Source organism: Hemicordylus capensis, chromosome 1, assembly GCF_027244095.1.
Source record: "Hemicordylus capensis ecotype Gifberg chromosome 1, rHemCap1.1.pri, whole genome shotgun sequence".
NCBI classification, from domain to species: domain Eukaryota; kingdom Metazoa; phylum Chordata; class Lepidosauria; order Squamata; family Cordylidae; genus Hemicordylus; species Hemicordylus capensis.
In genome coordinates, this window is record NC_069657.1 from 242,269,622 (window position 1) to 242,289,652 (window position 20,031).

The 20,031-nt window shown below is 43.9% G+C and overlaps 1 protein-coding gene across 3 annotated transcripts; it reads left to right on the forward strand.

Annotated features, from left to right (window-relative positions):
* The first annotated feature begins 6,857 nt into the window (after window positions 1-6,857).
* On the forward strand, window positions 6,858-18,467 carry TNFSF13B (TNF superfamily member 13b). 3 transcript variants are annotated; one of them, XM_053283829.1, is made up of 7 exons: window positions 6,858-7,384; window positions 9,440-9,585; window positions 9,687-9,783; window positions 14,780-14,836; window positions 15,465-15,577; window positions 15,658-15,808; window positions 17,726-18,467. In XM_053283829.1, the coding sequence occupies exons 1-7, from the start codon at window positions 7,234-7,236 to the stop codon at window positions 17,836-17,838; spliced, it is 828 nt and encodes a 275-aa protein (XP_053139804.1). In that variant the 5' UTR covers window positions 6,858-7,233; the 3' UTR covers window positions 17,839-18,467. The 3 variants fall into 3 exon arrangements, with proteins under 3 accessions (XP_053139804.1, XP_053139803.1, XP_053139805.1); XM_053283828.1 differs by having other exon boundaries at window positions 7,286-7,384; window positions 9,211-9,585; XM_053283830.1 differs by lacking the exon at window positions 15,658-15,808 and having other exon boundaries at window positions 7,286-7,384; window positions 9,211-9,585.
* The last annotated feature ends 1,564 nt before the right edge of the window (window positions 18,468-20,031 follow it).

Sequence of the window (20,031 nt, forward strand, 5' to 3'; positions counted from 1 at the left end):
TGAGCGCTTCCCCCAGGATGTTGTTGGTGATGTGAGTGCTGGAAGTGGTTTTGGCACGGAGGGTTCCTCAGTAAGGTCTTCCCCCATTATGTCATTGGTCATGCGAGGTGCTGGAAGGTGTTCTGGCATGGAGGGTTCCTCAAGGAGCGCTTCCGCCAGGATGTCATTGGTGATGTAAGTTGCTGGAAGAGGTTCTTGCATGGAGGTTTCCTCAGAGAGCTCTTCCTCCAGGATGTCATTGGTGATGTGAGTTGCTGGAAGAGGTTCTGGCATGGAGGGTTCCTCAATGAGCGCTTCCCCCAGGATGTCATTGGTGATGCGAGGTGGTGGAAGAGGTTCTGGCACGGAGGGTTCCTCAGTGACCTCTTCCCACAGGATCTTGTTGGTGATGGGAGGTGCTGGAAAGTGTTCTGGCATGGAGGGTTCCTCAATGAGTGCTTCCCCCAGGATGTCATTGGTGATGTGAGTTGCTGGAAGGGGTTCTTGAATTGAAGTTTCCTCAATGAGCGCTTCCCCCAAGATGTCATGGGTGATGTGAGTTGCTGGAAGGGGTTCTGGCATGGAGGGTTCCTCAATCAGCTTTTTCCCCAGGATGTCGTTGGTGATGAAGTTTCTCGAAGTGGTTCTGGCATGGAGGGTTCCTCAATGAGCGCTTCCCCCAGTATGTCATTGGTCATGCGAGGTGCTGGTAGAGGTTCTGGCACAGAGGGTTCCTCAGTGAGCTCTTCTCCCAGGATGTCATTGGTGATGCGAGGTGCTGTAAGTGGTTCTGTCATGGATGGTTCCTCAATGAGCGCTTCCCCCAGGATGTTGTTGGTTATGTGAGTGCTGGAAGTGGTTTTGGCATGGAGGGTTCCTCAGTGAGCTCTTCCCCCAGGATGTCATTGGTCATGCGAGGTGCTGGAAGTGGTTCTGGCATGGAGGGTTCCTCAATGAGCTCTTCCCCCAGGATGTCATTGGTGAAGCGACGTGCTGGAAGGGATTCTGGCACGGAGGGTTCCTCAGTGGGCTCTTCCCCCAGGATGTTTTTGGTGATACAAGGTGCTCGAAGGGTACAGGCATGGAGGGTTCCTCAGTGAGCTCTTCCCCCGGGATGTCATTGGTCATGCGAGGTGCTGGAAGTGGTTCTGGCATGGAGGGTTCCTCAATGTGCGCTTCCCCCAAGATGTCATTGGTCATGTGAGGTGCTGGAAGTTGTTCTGGCATGGAAGGTTCCTCAATGTGCGCTTCCCCCAAGATGTCATTGGTCATGTGAGGTGCTGGAAGTTGTTCTGGCATGGAAGGTTCCTCAATGAGCGCTTCCCCCAGGATGTCATTGGTCATGCACGGTGCTGGAAGTGTTTCTGTCACAGAAGGTTCCTCAGTGAGCTGTTCCCCCAGGATGTTGTTGGTGATGTGAGGTGCTGGAAGGAGTTCTGTCATGGAGGGTTCCTCAATGAGGTCTTTCCCCAGAGTGTCCCCCCAACCATTGGGGAGTCCCCCAGAAAATGGTGCAACATAGGTTGGGTTTCTAGTTTGACCTGAAAGAGAGGAAATAAAGCAGGAATCAGGAAATGATTGTGGCTTGTAGGCCTGATAGAAATGGCCTCCCTTTTCTGCCTAGGTTAGCCAGCTGGGAAGTAGCCTGGGATTGTGGGTGAGGTGGGCTACCCAAGGAAACAAGCAAGGAATGAAGAGGAGTACATTGCATAGCACTGACTGGCAAGACAGTCCTCACCAAGTACACTTCAGAAGGAGTGCAATGGCCAGGCTCTGTCTGCTGTACATACAAGTGCAGCTGCCTTGTATCAAGTCAGACTCTTGGCTCTCTTTGCCCTACTCTGGCTGGCAGCCACTCTTGGGCAGAGGCCTTTTCCTAGCTAGCTAAGATCCTTTAACAGAAGATGATGAAGTCTAAACCGGAGACCTTGTGCATGCAAAGCAATTGTTCCACTACTGGGCTATGGGCTCTCCCTTCTGTGTGAGGAAAGAAGCTTCTCTTTTGAGCAGAATGGGAGCTGATGGTTGACATGGACTATCACTGGTTCACGAACCACCCCCAGTTACAGCCTCTTGGCCTGGTGGGGTGGGGGGTCATGAAAATCTGCCTGGATGCCATAAGCAGGAAGCATAGCTGTGATCTCAGGGATGCGGGCCTGGCTCCTAGAGGTAGAAAACTGTGGTCGGAGAAAGAAAGAGTCTCTTTGGACCAAGCTCAGAGCACATTGGCCAGGAAATGTTGCCCTTGTTTTCAGGTGATCCTCCAATTCCATCTTGACCCATGTAATTGTCAAAAAATGAGATACTTTGGAAATAATTAGCTTCCTCTTCTTGAAGGCAGGGAGAAAAAGACCCAGAGGATATTTTGGGGCTGGGTGTGGGCAAAGGGTTCTCGCAGGACTTTTTCAAAAGTGCACAACCTCTAAAGGAGAATGACCAAACCTACCTGCCTGCTGCCACAGCCCTTTCCTCATCTCCTCCTCGAATGAAGGATAGCTAGATGTGACTCACAGAGCCCCCCCCCCGTCTCCTCTAACACTTTCGGCTGCATCAACAGCAAACGATAGAGGTAGCTGAACCTGCCCTCCTGCTATCCATCCATCAGATGGATGTCTGCCCATCTCTCTCCGTTGTCTAAGAGAAAAAGTTCTCCAAGGAGGCTTTCCCTGGGGGGCTGGGGAGCCCTGAGGAGAAGCAGGCACTCTCATCATCCACTTACTTGTCAGTGCCCCCTCTTCATCTTCATCCCTGCAGAGATAAGGAGAAATATTCTTAGTAGCAAATCACAGGAAAGAGAGGGTCTCCTCCCCCAGTAATACTAGGGGTATTACTAGTATTACTAGGGGTATTACTAGTATGTGCCCTCCCTCTAATTTTAATTCACATGCAGCCAAGTATGTCCTCTCCCCTAATCCTTCCAGCTGGCCCTGCTAATTTTGGATGATTCCATAGTTGGGAGCAGTGAATGTAATTGCCATTGAATATCACTCACTGCATTTTGCTCAGAGTATTTTTCATTGAGGATTGACTGGTTGTGGCGGGGCAGGGGGTGGGCCTGTTCTTGTAGTTCACAGTCATGAGGCCAGCTTTCCCACCCCTCTCCAGTGTAGTTTCCCCACTTTTTAAAAAGTCCCCCCCAAAGGGACACATACATGCTGTTTTGTGTTTTAAATAGGAGGGAGGCACCCTGCCAAAGGTATCAAGGGGACAGTTGATGAAATTGGCATTCGATTCAGCAGCCAATTACTGGCATTCTGAACATGGAAAGGAGATGAGCTCACCTTGATGAGGCAATATATGCCACACCTGGGTTTGGGCTATGTCTGAACACCTCCCCCTCATCACTCCCCCCCATCCCTTCAGCTGGCCACACCAGAGCCAAAAGCATTAAGAGGAGTCAAGGGTAGAGAAGAGAGCAACTCACTTTGGTTCTGCCTCTGGGTGAGACCTATGGGAACATGAAAGAAGAAAAGGTTAGGCATGTTCTTGGAAATAACATGGGGGTGCTGGGGGTGGGGCAGCATTTACAACTGGTGGGCAGGATTTCCCCACAACCCCCCAAGTGGGCCCACAGGAGCCAGCCAGTAGCTCCTGAGTGATACAGCTTCACCGGTCTAGGACCTCCAAGCTTAAGAAACACAGTGGAAATCAGCCAAGCAGGTGACCTTCGAGGGCCGCCTGCATTTCAAGGAGAAGCTGTGTGGTGTGAATAGTGGTGGTGAAGTTGTGACCACTGAAGTTCCCACAGGGAGCACAAACACATGTGAACACAGCAGGCTGGGCTTCAGTTCTCTGCCCAGACAGGCTAAAACAACGGAAGGGCATCTTTAAAAACCAAGTCCACACCGCCATTAGACTTTGCTTCACCCACCATGCCAGAGACTTACCTGCAGGCCACAGATGACCAACAGCCACCCATCTTGACAACTAAACTGATAAGCTGCTAATAAACTGACAGCCGAAGACAGCCAATTTATCGAAGATGCTTCAGCTAATCTAAAACGCTGCCAAGTGAGCCTGCTGCAGAATCTTCGCAGGTTTCCAAGGAGAACCATGATGGCAGAATTCTGTGGCTGACTGTGAAGTCACAAGTTACTGTTACTGGTCATGTTGGCTCTGGTTTGAATCCAAACACTGTCTTGGGGGTGCAGCTCAAAGTGTCAGAGCACCAGGGGCGAGTCATCCCAGTCCTGCCCTCCCTGCTCCCCACATGTCACTTTCTATTCATTTGACTTTCCCCTTCTGTTAACAAATTCTGAAGGAAGGGGATGCTTGTGGATAGGGGTGGGCTGCAACTGCTGCTTGTACAGTTGGACACAAAGTTTATAATAAGCCTTGCATGAGTCCTCTGTAACATGTAAGAGGGCAAAGGCAACAGCCACATCCATTGCATGTCCCCAGCTAATTTCCCACCTAATCACTTAGATTAGATTTCCACCTAATCACTTGCTGAAGTCCTTTAGCTAGGAAATTCCTCTAAATCACATTCAGCACTGAGGCCCGTCTCTGTTCAGAATACACAAAAAGAAAGCCAATTAACTTGTGGAACTCACCACCTCTAGATGCGGTGATGACCACTGGCTTAGATGGGCTTGAAAGGGGGTTAGAAACATTCACGGAGGAGGAGAGATCCCTCTGTGGCTATTAGTCATGATGGCTATAGAGAACCTCCAGGTGCACAGGCTGAATCCTAGATGCTGGGGACATGCAGTGGGTGCGGCTGTTGCCTTTGCATTCTTACATGTTACAGAGGAAGCATGCAGGTTTATTATAAACTTTGTGTCCAATTGCACAAGCAGCGGCTGCAGCCCACCCCTACCCACAAGCATCCCCTTCCTTCAGAATTTGCTTACAGAAGGAAAAAGGCGAATGAATCGAGAGGGAGGGAGGGGAAATAAGAAGGACAAAGAAAGAGGAGAAGCACAAAAAATGAAGATGGCCCACAAAGAATGAGAGGGCGCAACAGAAGGCTGTAATGTACTTTTTGTATAAGGTTATGGCAATGGAAAGCAAACAATTATCCCCGCCCCCTCTGTTTCTTCTTAGGAAACTACCCACATCCTTATTAAACTCAATAGGCCCAACTGTACAAAATCTTCGTTTCTGCTGCATATAGTTTGATGTACTGCACATTAAAATGAACATTGGACAAAGGGACCTCCTCTCTGTCCTTTCAAAAGACCCACCACGGTAACTCATGGCCCCACAGGGGATGGATGAATCCCGCTAAAGATGCTACTCTTACATTTTTAGGCATTCTAGCGATTGCCTCCTTACAGCGATTATTTCTGCCACTATAGTTAAACCATATGTTGTTGTTGGAAGTGCTTTTGCTTAATGTTTTGTTGACATTCTGTCAGCTGGTATGTATCCCTCACTTCCTGCCCCTCTGGCTGCTGCCGGCACCAACAGCACTGCAATTACTCTCCGGTATATTATTTTATCAGGAAGCAAAAAGGTGTCACATAGAAATACGGAAGCACTCAGTTGCTGTTGAAAGTCACTTTGCTCAGAGTGTTTTTTGCTCAGAATGTTTTTCCTTGAGGATTGACTGGTTGGTAGGGTGGAGGGGGGCAGAGGCGCTCTTACCCCCGGAAAATTGGGGCCCTGGTCCATGGCCTCCAGGGGCAGACTCCAAATGGTCGGGGGGGGGCCCTCCTGCAACCACCTGTGCCCGCCTCGCCACACCGTACGTCCGGTGTTTTTGTTTTGTATAACTTAAGCAAGGAGTGGCAGCTGGGGAGTGAGCTTAGCAAGACTTGCCTACCTGCTCCCCTGGTGTTGTCCGAAGTGACCGCTGGGCTTGTCTATTCAGCCCAGTGGCTCTTGATAACTGCGAGGCGCTCCAGCGCGTGGCATCATGGGCTTGTGGCAATCTATTTTAACTGCACCGGTGCGGCTGTAGCACCTCACAGTAAACAAGAGCATCTGGGCCAAATGGACAGGCCGAGTGGTCACCCCGGTCACCACCACCGGTGGGTGGGAGGCAAGTCCAGCTCAGCTCACCCCCCCAGCCCACCCCTCAGCCACACACATGCCATGGTGGCTTGAATTACGCAAAGACAAAAAAAACAAAAAAACAGAGGCGTGGCGGGCACAGGGTGGCTGCTGGAGGCACCCCAATTGGCTAGGTGCATCCCTGGCATGGGGAAGGGCGGACCTGCTCTCATAGTTTACAGTCATGAGGCTAACTTTCCCACCCCTCTCCACAGAAGTTTTTCAACTTTTTAAAGAGTCCCCCCCACAAAAAATAAATAAAAATAAAGCAATAGCAATAGCAATAGCACTTACATTTATATACCGCTCTATAGCTGGAAGCTCTATAAGCGGTTTACAATGATTTAGCATATTGCCCCCCAACATTCTGGGACATGTTTCAGGTGAAAGAATGGCAACAAAAAGAAGAAGGACCTAGGTGAGTCCAATAGAAACTCTATATTGCACCACAAGAACCCATCCACACAAAACCTTTGCTGTATGCAATATTAAATAAATCTGTAAAAAGACATTAAGGGCTTGTGAATACTGAGCTGAAGCTTATGAGCTAGGATTGTATTCATTTGCTCTTACTTTGCTTCTTGTGATAAGTGAGTTAAATATGTTGTCTTAATAATATGGCTATTAATGGTGAGTTTGTCTTTGAATCAGTGTGAAATCCTTAGTTTTAAGGCCCACTGGGAGTTTCTTGCTCTCTTTCTCTCATTTTAACTGTCTGAAATACTAGAATATATTCCAGGCAGTGACACAGTTTACTCTGCATATCCTTTAATTATTTTCAGAGTATGGAACAAATAGAGTAGCATCCATAGGAGTCCTTATAAGTGTTAAGTGTGGACCTAAATCTGTTAGGCCTTCAGTACTTTTTCTGTTGTATGCCTATACAGTACACAGCGATGAGCAGGATGTAAGAAGCCCCATGTGAATTTTCTTACTGCTCTTTTTGTGGGGAGGGGGGAATTCCCCCCCCCCAATCACATGATACATTTCTAGTACTTAGTCTTGGGCTGTTGCAGTTGGCGTGCATTAATTGGGGTTGGTGCACATCATTCAGTGAGCCTATGGAGGCTGCTGAAATGGTTTCCTTCATGGGAACTTCATGAGACGTTTGTGTGCACTGGTGTGCCATGTGGGTTGGATGGTTTTTCTCTGCACCATTGGTGAGTGGTGGTGGGGGGACAGTATCATGTGCTCTCATTCTCATTATCTGAAGCATATTGAAGTCTCTAACTGGAGGAACTTCTTTATTTCTCAGGAATGGAGGAACCTCTTGTGGCTTATTTGGTGGCATGTCGATTTCAGTCTTGGTTTTCCTGTGCACTCTTACAAAAGCCACCCAGCTATAAAAGGAAAGGAAAGGGCAAAGATGCTGACGCTATTGTTCCATTTGCTGTTTGCTGTCCATACTGTAAATAAAATCTGTTCTTTTACTGTTAACTAGATAGGAAGCGGTTTTTAAAGGGCAAGTTTTTTCAAGAAATCGGATATCTGGGTGACGGGAATATGCTGGTAACTTCCACTAAGCAGTGGTTACACGAAATCTTCTGTTCTCCTAACAGCAAATTTTGACCTTGCCTTTCTTTTGCATGCTTTGGAAGAGCTTTTTTCCCCATCTGCAGCTAAAAGGAGGGAACTCACCTGCTACCTATTTGTGCCTGCCTACCATGTGAATCCCTCCCCTCCAAGAATTAAGATCAAGTTGACACACTTACATGTGCCAGTGTCATCAAAGGCAAGGTCCTTTGTTAGAAATAGTGCCTTCTCTGTGCTAGTGACTCCTATTATGTGAATTCCTTCCTGAGGGAAATCAACCAAATCTATGTCATTGGCTTAAAAAAAATAAATTTAAAGGACACTTAAACAAACAAACCAATCCATCAAGCTATTTGCATTCTTTTAGTTCTGTGTTGTCTCCTGGTAGAGATATTGTTGATGATTTTATGAATGAATAGTGCTGTTTAATTATTCTGATGCTCTGTTTCAACTATTGCTAACCCTCTTGAGAACCACTGGTCAAAATGTAGTATAGAAATATATAGAGATGTGAAGCATCCCCAAGGGTAAGTGAGGCCCAGATAATGAAGCAGAGTGGAGAAAGCAGTCTTTTAGAGTTTGCTGTATGCCATAATTAAAATGGTTTTGTGATAGCAAGCATGACATGTACTCTTTGCTAAGCAGGATCTGCCCTGGCTGCATCTGAATGGGAGACAACGTGTGAGCACTGTAAGATATTTCCCTTAGGGGATGGGACCGCTCTGGGAATAGCATCTGCATGCAGTAGGTTCCAAGCTCCCTCCCTGGCATCTCCAAGATAGGGCTCAGGGAAACTCCTGCCTGTAACCTTGGAGAAGCCACTGCCAGTCTGTGTAGACAATACTGAGCTAGATGGACCAATGGTCTGACTCTATATATGGCAGCTTCCTATGTTCATATGCATATCTGGAGTTTTCTCTGATAGTTCTAGCATGTGAAATTAGATAAAGCCTAATAAGAAGAACATTGTGTTTTTGTCACTTGTATAGTTGCTCTGTATTTAATAGAGGAAAGGCTTAATCCATCGCAGATTTAAAATGTAATGTTAAGCCATGCAAAAGAAAATCCTGTGGATCTACTTTTAAAAAAAAGATCTCTCATTTGTACCCATTCATTTCGAATGTTAATAAGAAACACAATAGTCTGAGAGCTGTAATACAACAATTATTTGTTAATGATTGCTGAAATGAAACGTAGCCTATTAAACTCTGAAGGTTGCTATCACCAAAGCAGTCCTATTAAATTTTAAATCTCTCCTTTGCTGGATTAAAAAAGCAACAGAAATGATTAAAGATATCTCTTTGGTATATTGCATTGTATTCTCTACACCTTGCCATGGGCTTCCCACTCTGATCCGTCTGTGCCTGAGATGAATCAGCGTGCAAAACAGTTCAAGGCAACCATGACTAGGCATTGACCGCAATAAAGGTTGTCTGTCCCAAGGCAAGCAGTCTAGGTCATGGTGTCTGAATGGTGAAGATCACAGGCAGGAGCAGGGCCAACTTGCCATAAAATGGAGCCGAAACTGAAATGAGGAAGGCAGGTTGAGGAACCACAGAAACTGTATGAATTATACAGCTACAGCAGAAACACGTGACATTTAATGTTTGCATCAACGGGCACACATGACAGGAAGCTTGTGCTGTGGGCATTTTGCCCACATATCTTGGATGCAACTGGTAAAATGTATTTATTCCCCAGAATGAGAAGCAGTTGAAGTTTCCATCTGGCTTCATTAAAGGAATCATGAAAACTATGAGCTACATGCAAGGAAAGAGCTATACTTCCTCCTCCTCTCCCACTCCTCTGAATGGTTTGGATCATAAGAGGGTGGGGAGAATTCATCTCTTATTCATCTTTCTGGGACTTGCAATGTTTGTGTCATCTTGCCTGGCAGCAGCCTCTCTTTACCATGTTGTTGCATTAAAAGCAGAACTCGCAATTCTGACCAGCAAGCTGAACTGCAGGGTCCAGGCAAAGACCTCATTTCCTCTGTCCTTGGGATCTCTGGAAAGGAGCAAAGAGGCCAATCCCTCTATTCCCCACTTGAAGATATCAGAAACTGCTTCTGCTCAGGTGAGTTCCAGGACCCTCTAAGAGATGGTTTTATTTGCTGGGATTTTTGAAAAGCTAGCTCCACAACCAGAATTGTGATAGTGTCCATGTTTTGTTGCCAGGGAATCACTTCTGGACCGCATCGAAATGGCCAAGAGGTAATCTGGAATGGAGGCAAACACAGGAGGAAAAGATCTCCCCTGCACACGGGTGAAGCAGGTAAGTAAAGACTTGGATAGAGTCCAAGAGTTGGGACAGGACCCTAAAAGACTTGAGGGGACCAGGAACTATGAAAGGAACAGACCTGTTATATACTTTATGAACTTGCTGTGTTGAGATAGCACAATGGAGCCTATAAATCTAGGCTCAAATGCCTGGTCTAGTGGTTAAAATGGATTTGTATATGCATTCATATTCTGGATATGCATTTGTAGGCCTTATGGAAGGAGGCACAGCTGCTTTACTTTGTTTCAGGAATGTGAAACACTTCAGACTGTAGCCACCATGACAATTTTATTTGTAAAAAGTGAACAGACTGTTCAGCTATATATTTAAAAAAACCAAATTTGGACAGACACTAAAACCATACATGTCCAAACACCTGCTAAAGATGTTACAATTTTATAATTTAGATAATATAGATGCTATAGACTGATAATATTGTAGGGCCGTGCACGGACCGGTTCACGGTCAAATCAATCCAGTGTGAACTGGGCCAGTTCAAATGGTTTGATTGTGAACTGGTTTGAGCAGCCAGTTGGTCTGACCAAATCAGTTCATGGAGCAGTGTTTCAGTCCAAATTTGGACCGAACTGCTGTGAACAGTCCATGCACATCCCTATTATATAGCACAATATGCTAATGTTCAAATAAAGAGCAAAATAGGTCAATACAGGTGAATCCCATTATCTGTGGGGGCTCCATTCTGTGGGGGAACCATGGATAACTTATTGAAGTCAATGGGATTGGGGGGTTAGGTTCTTGGAGGCTGGAAAATTGGCCCTAAAATGGCAAAAATAGTTCTCCGCAGGTGTCCAACTGTCCAGGAATTCTCCACACCCTGCTCAAGTCCCAAATTTCCAGCAATTTTTTTCACAGAAAAATTGCCCCCCCGCCCCGCTTTTATTTTTACAAATGAGCCATACAATGGCTCCTATTGACAAATGGTGGCCAGAAATAACCCCTGAGGTCATTTCCGGCCATCTAAGTCCCATGGATACATGGGGTTTAACCCTTTTGTATTTGTGCATAATGAAGCCGGGGGTCAATATGAGGTCAATTAGACACCCATGGATATGTAGAACCACAAATAGTGTACTGCATATAGCGAGGTCCACCTGTACATCCAAAAGCTGATGTTACTACCAGAAGCTTCTATTGACAGCAGACGAAGATTTCATCTGTTAGGTCCCATTCTTTTTTTGTTCATTTGATATCTCTTATATGTTTCTCTGCCATAACTCCCTTTTGCTTCCCAATTATCTGTTTATTTCAAAGGGAATAACTGGGAGGTCTGAGCTTCTGATTCAGTCATTTCATTAAAAACAGAGTTTTCCAAAAGCAGTCTTTGGTAGAGGAATTGAGGTCAAAGTTTGCTTTCCTTGGTACCATTAGCTGAATTAATTCAAGTTCAGGACAGGATTACAAGTCACTTACCTTGATGTCATGAAAATAGATCTCTGGGTTTTAATATGTAATCTAACATTTTGTCTAATGTCTTGATTATTTTGAGGCTGCTCTGTTGGGGGGGGGCAGGATGAGCTTCCTTTCATATTTGTGCAAACTAGATCTGAGATTAGTAGTTTTGTAGACCAGTACACAGTTCCCAGTTCTAGTCCTAATCCTTTCTACTACACCATGCTGATGACAAGGAGACCAGCATGAAAAAGAGGCAGCTGTACAAGGTGACTGCATTTTTTTTCTGTCTTAAACAAAATTTAAATGACAACATTAGATCATGTATACTAGAATATATTGCCTTAAGAATCCAACAATATTTAGCTAACATCAAATTTTGGCTAGCATGCATATGCTTTACAAAATAAAAATGAATTCAGTGTATTCAGCTAGTAGGTGTATTCAGATAATAGGCATCCACAAGGCTTTTTCTGGGTGGGGGGATAGGATTGCACTTTAATTCATGTGCTGCTGTTTCAATGGGTCTACTCTAAACAGAACTAATATGAGGTACAGCCCAACAAATTTAGGGTTTAAGGGAAGTGAGTAGCACGCCATTCGGAGCTGCAGGGCCTAACCACACCTTATGTTTTTGAACTATTTTTATTTAGCAAATTTATTGACCACCAAGTCTTAGACTCAAGGCAGTTTACATAAATTAAAACAATGAAGACAAGGAGGAAAAAGAACTCCCCCACACTAAAAACTAAAAACCTGGCAAAATAGTTGAGTTTTTAAAAGCCTTTTAAAGGACAGAAGGGAGGGGGCATTACGAATCTTAGGAGGCAGAGTGTTCCATAATGAGGGGGCTGCAACAGAGAAGGCCCTCCCATGAGCCTGGGCCCCACATACCTCCCCTGGGCCTGGAACTCTGAGAAGGCCCACCTGAGACGACCTCTCAGGGTGGGTTGAAGTTGGACAGGAGAGACGGTCCTGAAGGTCCTTCAGACGGTCCTGAAGGCCAGACCCTGAAGTGTTTTATAGGTGATAACTAGCATTTTGAATTGGACCCAGATGTGAACTGGCACCCAATGTAGTGACCTCAACAAAGATGAAACATGATCATATTTTCTGCTGCCAATAAGCAGCCTGGCCACGGCATTTTGAGCCAGCTGAAGCTTCAGAGTCATCTTCAAATACAACCCCAGGTAGAGCTCATTGCAGTAGTCCAACTGAGAGCTGAGGAGGGCATGAGTTACAGTTGCCAGGGCCTGCTGGTTGAGGTACGGCCACAGTTGGCGCACCAGACAAAGCTGGGCAAAGGCTCTCGTGGCCACGGCTTCTACCTGCTGTCCCAGCAGGAGCCAGGATGACCCTCAAATTGCGAGCCTGCTCTTTCAAGGGGAGTGCAACCCCATCAAGGGAAACACTCAAAATTGGAACCTGGCCAGATCGAGAACTAAACAAGAGCAACTCTGTCTTGGAGGGATTAAGCCTGAGCTTGTTTTGGCCCATCCAAACCCTTACAGTCTCCAGACACTGAGACAACACATTCACGGCATCCCCGGATCGGCCCAGGGTGGCAATGTACAATTGAGTATCATCAGCATACTGATGATACCTCACCCCAAACCGATGGATTACTTCACCCAACAGCTTCATATAGATGTTAAAAAGCATGGGAGCGAGGAATGAGTCCTGCGGCACTCTGCAAGAGGGAGGCCATGGGCTAGAGCACTCACCTCCAATGCAAACTGTCTGAAAGGTAGGGACAGGACAGAACTTATGTTAAACACTAATTTTAAAAAGGTTGCAGAACACTGCCACTTTTATTTTGAAAGAAAAGCAGTCCATCTGTGAAGGAGAAGAGATCAAATAGTAAGCAGCGAATAGCACTCTCTTCACTTTTCCCTGTCCTACAGCATCCCAACCAGGATAATACTGAGCTGGCTAGACCAATGGTCTTACTCGGTAGAAGGCAGCTGCCTGTGTTCCGTACTCTCCCAACAAAACACCGTCCTCAAACACAATTTCCTTGCTTACAGGTCCATCCAAAAAGTACACACACCCCAACTTTTTACTCCAGTTAAATCAGGACTGCACAACGTTGGCCCTCTAGCTGCTGTTGGACTAAAACCCCCATCATCCTCAGCCACAGTGGCTATTAGGGAAGATGGGAGTTCTAGTTTAACATCTGGAAGAGGACCTTGGGTTAAATGTTTTAAAAGAGGGAGGAATTCATAGAGGAAGAAAAGTCTGTCACTAGCTGTTAGTCATGATGGCTATAAAGTGAATTCTCCAGAGTTGGTATGAATACCCGTTGTCAAGAACTCTGAGAGAGAATTTGAAGAACCAGTGGGCAAATACATGTTCCTCATAAAGACCATAAGGATTACCTGGCCAAAAGGTCTATTGAGTCCCCCCCACCCTTTTCTTGCTAGAAATTGCAAACAATATAGGCAAATGCGTATCTGCCAATCTGATGCATACCAATCTGATTAAAACCATACATGAAATTACAGTTTCTTAATAATGTTCAAATAATTTATGGTTGGTTGGGGAGGGGTACTGCTTAATTCTCAGTTCTGTAATCTTTAACCCTTGGCAAAGAGTGAAATAAAGTGGATATTTTATTCCACAGGAAGTTTTTCACACGAGGCTTTTTAAAGCCCTTTAACTCGCCTCTCCTCCAGAATGGAGGGGGTGAGTTCACATATCGGCCAGATTGACCCCAAAGTCCCTGCGAGTTATTGGGGAGCAGTTCAGACACAATTCGGGTTTTTCACTGCGTGTTAGAGTATAGCCCAATTTATATCCGGAGTAAAAAAATCCATTGTTTGTGTCGGTTTTGGGGGACAACTTTGAGTTCGCGGTAAAGCCTCCCAGTAAACTTGTGGTAAAGCCTGCTGTGTGTCAAAAGTCCCTGCAGGATTATATAAAAACAGACAAAAAGGTATGGAAAATATGTGCTGTAGTAAGCAAAGAGCAAAGATTTCAAAAGCCATAGAATCTTATGTGGAGAGCCATTTGGGGGCAAATAACCATTTTCTCATTCCTTTTGCAATTTCAACAACTTTTTTGTTGAAAAACATAATATAGGAAAGCAACAACAGTTTTTAAGAAGCCAATTGACCCCCACACTCTTTTTATTATCTGCCAATAAAGCAAAAACTCACCTGTTCTGATCCAATGAAAATTAGTCATGCTGAAATCAATGGTGCAAGTTAATTGTGGCTCTTTAGGATTTCAGTGCCAGTTTTTCTAAAATATATCTTCCAAAATATAAAAAAGATTGCCATAAAATTCTAACAATAACTATCAATACTTATGATTATTATAAATTACAAATAAATTCTCATTATTTTCTAAGAGCAATCTTGTCTTCACTGGATACTTTTGAACATAAAATGCTTAGAAGCTTATGCTTATGGAAGACCAATTTGGGTAAGGGTTCCACTTGGAGTGGGGATGCTAACAAGAATGTCTGCTGTGCCTGTTGCCACAGAGGAACTGTGGTTTATTGGGCCAGTTGGGCCAAATATTGTAGTTGCTTCCTTTATAATTTTTTCTTCTAACTTAAAATCTCTCTCTTTCTTAGTATTGCAATCATGTCTGCAATTAATGGCTGACAGCACAAGTGACATTCAGCAGCATGGTAATGCAGCATTCTATCTCTTTATTTTATTCTAGTCACCAGTCTTTTGTAAACAAAAGGGCAGCCCAATCATGTGGATCCATTTCAGTTGATAAAATACGAACAAATGCTTATATGCCATCCTGTATTGAGTATGTGGCAAGAAACCAGCTCTCTCATTTTCTGTTCAACAGGAATTTGTCGGTGCAGCTTTGCTCCAGCAGTAGGGAGTTAGGATTATCCTTTCTCCAAATCCTGTACACTGTTGTGGCAGTGGCTGTAACGTGTTCTGTCTTGTGTATTGTGCTTGCTTTGTGGTTCACATTCTACAATTCTGTATGCACACCACGGTTTTCCACTTGATTTCCTTCTATTTGTGCCCATCGTGCTACGTTGGAGGCCATTCTTTAAGTCTATTACCTTTCCACAGAAGATGGGAAGAGCAGGAGACCTGCAAAAAAATCTGGTTTGCATAAAGAAGTTCCACTCACAGCTCCTTGCATCATCTCCTCTTGCATGTAAAAACAACTGATCACAAGGAAGCTGGCATGAATGCTATATTTTTCTCTTTGAAAAGCTAATTGGCTACTAGGAGGAAATATGTATTCATTGGTTCATTTCTTACAAAAAACCAATCTTTCATTTTTAGATGGTTCAAGTATAGTTCCATGGCTGCTTAGCTTTAAAAGAGGAACAGCTCTGGAAGAGCAAGGGAATAAAATATTGGTCAGAGAAACAGGCTACTTTTTCATATATGGCCAGGTAAAAAGATTTTTCAATAAACTACTGCAGTTTCTTCTATATTGCTTAAAGTATTCATAATAAAAATTATTTGTCTTCAGGTTTTATATACAGATGGACTGTTTGTTATGGGACATTTAATCCAGAGGAAAAAAGCCCATGTTGTTGGTGATGATCTCAGTTTGGTGACACTATTTCGTTGCATCCAAAACATGCCTCCTGCTAATCCTAACAACTCTTGTTATACTGCTGGTAAATATACTGCTTATCCTAAATAAAGATCAGTTCTGTACTGATAAAATCACACAGTGGAGAAGAACACTTAATTTTTTAAAATTTGCAGTACTAGATTTTGTGCATCATATTTCTAGCAGCTACTCACTGAAATCATGGAGTTTCTTACAAAGATTCCTGAAATTCACTGTCGTCATCTTGCTTTGTGGTAATTGGCTATAAAGGCCTATTATCTATACAGTGTTTGACAGGTATTTGTAACTTTGATGTGACATTTGTGTTCATATGTAGTATTAAGGGCATTCATTTAGATAATGGTTTCAAAAGCTTCTTGAATTGCAAGTGCACATAGACACTGACCCAGCCTAGAAACTTCACTGGGTCTATCCCCCCGCACCTACAATCCCTTTACAATCCCATTACTTCTGCACAAACCTTGATGAGATTATAGTGTGAAGTGCAGCAGGATAGAGTCACAGAAGTTTCTAGGTTGAGGTAGTGTGGGAAAAACATGTATATGTGTGCTTGCAATTTTATTTATTATGTATTTAGAACATGTTTGCCTCACTTCTCTCATAGAGGCTCAAAGCAATTTCCAATAAAATGCAAATAAAATGGTTCTGATGTACATGAACTTTCGAAGCTCCTCAGTCTTCTTTAATACTCTTTTCATATACAGGTGAACACCATTATCTCTGGGGGTTCCCCTGCGGAGAATGCATTGAAGTGAATGGGATTGAGAGGGTTAGGCAGCTGGAAAATTGGCCCTCTCCAGGAATGTCCCCTCCCCTGCAATCCCAGATTCCCCATTTTTCTGCAAAGAATCACAGATGGAAATGTGCTTTGTTGTTGTTTTTTACAAATGAGCCATAAAATGATGGCTGGAAATGACCTCTGAGGTTATTTCCAGCCATCTAGGAACCGCAGATACGTGGGTTTTAACCCTTTTGTATCCACAGATAATGAGGTCAGGTGTCAGACATCTGCGGATACACGGAACCGCGAATAGCAGTACTGCGTATAGTGAGGTCCACTTGTATGCCTTCTAAGATGCTCATGCGAGCTTCATTTGCTGCTGTTTTAATGCTTTCAGATGGGCTCCTGTAGGCAGCCATAGATAGAGCTCTGCAAGCTAGTGATGGGTGAGGCACAGACTCAAGGCAGCTGTTGATGAGCAGAACTAGGCCAGTCTATCCCCATCTCCCTTTTTCAGTCACACTGCCCCAGGTAGTTGAATGGCAGCAGTGGCTCCTGGTTCTAGTGACAGTAATAGAGGTGCTGGGATGACGATGATGGTAAAGGTTGTCTCCACAGCCCTCTTGGAGTTCTTGCTGCTGCCACCTCCTGGAGGTCTGTAGTTGGTGAGCAGGCGTTGTGTGGTACAATAGTCCAGCAGTGCTCAGGCAGTGTAAAATGGGATGTCTCTAGAGAGGCAGTGAAGAAGAGCTTCTCCTCACCCAACAGTTGAACAGATGGAACATAATGTGTGTGCATATGCAGTTTTACACACCCGTCAAATTGGGAAAATGCTCAGATCTGACAACTGAATGACTGTGTGGAGTGCCACACGCGACATTCTCTACTATGGGTAGAGGGCTGTACCTGCTCTTTCATGACATGAAGTCTTGGTCACCTAGTTAAGTGCTGAGATCAGGCATATGTATGAAACGTTTATAGGACTACTTCCAAAATGGTGCTCTTTTGCAATCTTGCAGGTGTGCTGCACACCCTTGGGATCTTCACCCCATTTATATATGTATATAATATTTATATATGTGTATGTTTATACATACAAATATAAATTATAATGCAAATCAAAGTGGTGGCTATGTATATTACTGGCCTGGACCAAATTATAAGTGATACTTTTTGTGTGTGTTTAGAATAAGAGTTACGTGGGTGCATTTTGATTAAAGGTATTCACATTTTTTCCAGGCATTGCAAAATTAGAAGAAGGGGATGAGCTTCAGCTCACCATACCACGGAGAGGAGCCAGCATAGCCTTGGATGGAGATGTTACTTTTTTTGGTGCAGTCAGACTTCTATGATGATCTTCTGTTCCTCACCATTCCTCTTTCAGCTGCTTTTGAAGCTCCAGAAAATATATATATATTGTCTCAGGGGTAGTTGTTGGGTTTTGTTATTAATTGTTTGGTTTGTGGAGTACCTTTCGGTTTCACTAACTTATTCAAAACGGGAAACTCAACGGATGTATATGTGCCACATCACTCTCATGTCAATAACGAGAAATGAAACTTGTCTTGGAGGATAAAGAGTAGCTGTTACATAAAAAACTAAGAATCATTATCAAAATACAAAGTCTGTTGATGCAATGTCTTGTAATTAGATCTAAATACTACAAATGCAATCAATATAAATATAATTACAAAAACCAATTCTACACAATTTTTCAATAATTCAGTATTAGCTGTTCATTATCCAGTCATTCCATAATGGCTGCATCTACTCCAGTACTAAAGGAATTTATTAATTATCCTAACATGGACTGTGTGTTTCTGCTATCTTTACTATACATCATATGTGATCTTAAAGCTTGTTAATAGAATCCAACACTTTATTTCCCATTGCACTGCAGATGGAGTTTATATATTCTTCCCGTTGTGAGCAATCGGTATTCCTAGCCACCATAAGCAGACAATAAATTAACTCAAGTTCTTGCACCTGTCCTGTGTGTTCTAGATATACCAGAATGACTACAGTAGGATCAACTGGACTGCTAGTGCCGGTCATTTATCTGATGGGATTCAATATTTGTCCAACCCCACCCCCTTATATCTTGATCACCAGACATAAGTAGTAATTCTATTGTTGTTAGATCACTGCCAGCAGTTTTGAGAGGATATATTTACTTCAACTTCCAAAGTGTCTTATTCCAAGTGTCCCTTGAGATGAAAATTAAAATGTGGATTGTTTTAATTAGCATGTTCTTGGTAATGTTTCAGTAATTAGTACTTATGTGTAAAGGTGTAAGAACCACTGCAAACCTAGAGGCATGGTACTGCATTTGTTCATAATAAGCATGTTATATCTACAGCCAAGATGAAAATTCTTTTATAATTTTTGGTTCAAATTCAGGGTAGTGGGGGAAGAGGTCAAAACCAGGGTGACTTTTGGGGAGTGGGCATGAAATAAATGTCATGGGACAGGGTGGGCTTACTGCTGGGTGATGTGAGATTTGGTTGATGTCAGATTTTGTTTTACACTACATTTCTGTGGACAATAGTGGCAGGATCAGTGCAGGAGCTATTCCCTTAAGAGCTGGCCAGTCACCATTTTTTCCTCATGGGGACAAAAATCTGTGGCCACCTACATGGGCCCAGCCCCTTCTGATAACTTGGCCATTTTCTTTTCCAAGTGTTTTGGTGATGGTACATAAAGTTATGTCCTGTTTCTGCACAGCATCCTAGACTGAGACACACCGTGAATTCTGAGGACTGGAAAATTTACAGCTTTTTGGAAATTACCCAGTGGTGAATTCTGTGATATCAGCCATGTTCTGTTCATTTGCACAACTGCTACTGAGCATACTACTGCCATTTTGAAATGCAGATTTGAGAGTTTTCCCATGCTGGTGTTGGAAATGCTAATCAGCTACTCTTTCTGAGTAGAACACACTTTCAACCAATACTGTAGCAATATTTCCTCCGTGTAGTCACCTTTATCTGAACCAGCGTTAAGATCCTGGCTTTCTCCATTATAAATGAGTCTGCTTTTTGTTTGTTTGAATGGGTGTCAGGATAAATTTAAGATGAAGAAGCTGCTCTTTGAAGGAGAGAGCCCCAGCACACCACTTTAGCAGAAAAATGTGTCTCCCAACCCTTAGTCTTTTCTCCTTTCTTGGTTGTATAACTTGTCGTCAATGCCATGTTCCATTCTATCCTGGGAACCAATGATTTCAGGGCAGATGAGTACCCAGTTCTCTTCCAGGAAACTTAAAATTCCTAAGGGCCACTAGAGGGCAGCTGAGTTACATGTCAAATGAACAGGATCATTTCCATTGATCCAAGTTAAAACATTGTTATTCACGGAACCACACACAACTAAAACAAAAAACAGGAGTCCTGCTGGATTAGACTGAGGCTCCATCTCGTCCAATATCTCTTTCAATGGTGGCAAATCAGATGCCACAGAGAAACCCACAAGCAAGGCATAGAGCGCCCTCCACTGTTGTCCATCTCTAGCAAGTGCTATTCAGAGGCATACTGCATTTCAAAATGAAG

Bases quoted from the DNA above. Each gene is read 5' to 3' on its own strand.
- TNFSF13B (XM_053283828.1), top strand. From the start codon at position 7,343: ATGCTGACGCTATTGTTCCATTTGCTGTTTGCTGTCCATACT. The intron at 9,586-9,686 runs GTGAGTTCCAGG...TTTTGTTGCCAG, and splicing joins CAGAAACTGCTTCTGCTCAG to GGAATCACTTCTGGACCGCA. The intron at 14,837-15,464 runs GTAATGCAGCAT...TTTCATTTTTAG, and splicing joins AAGTGACATTCAGCAGCATG to ATGGTTCAAGTATAGTTCCA.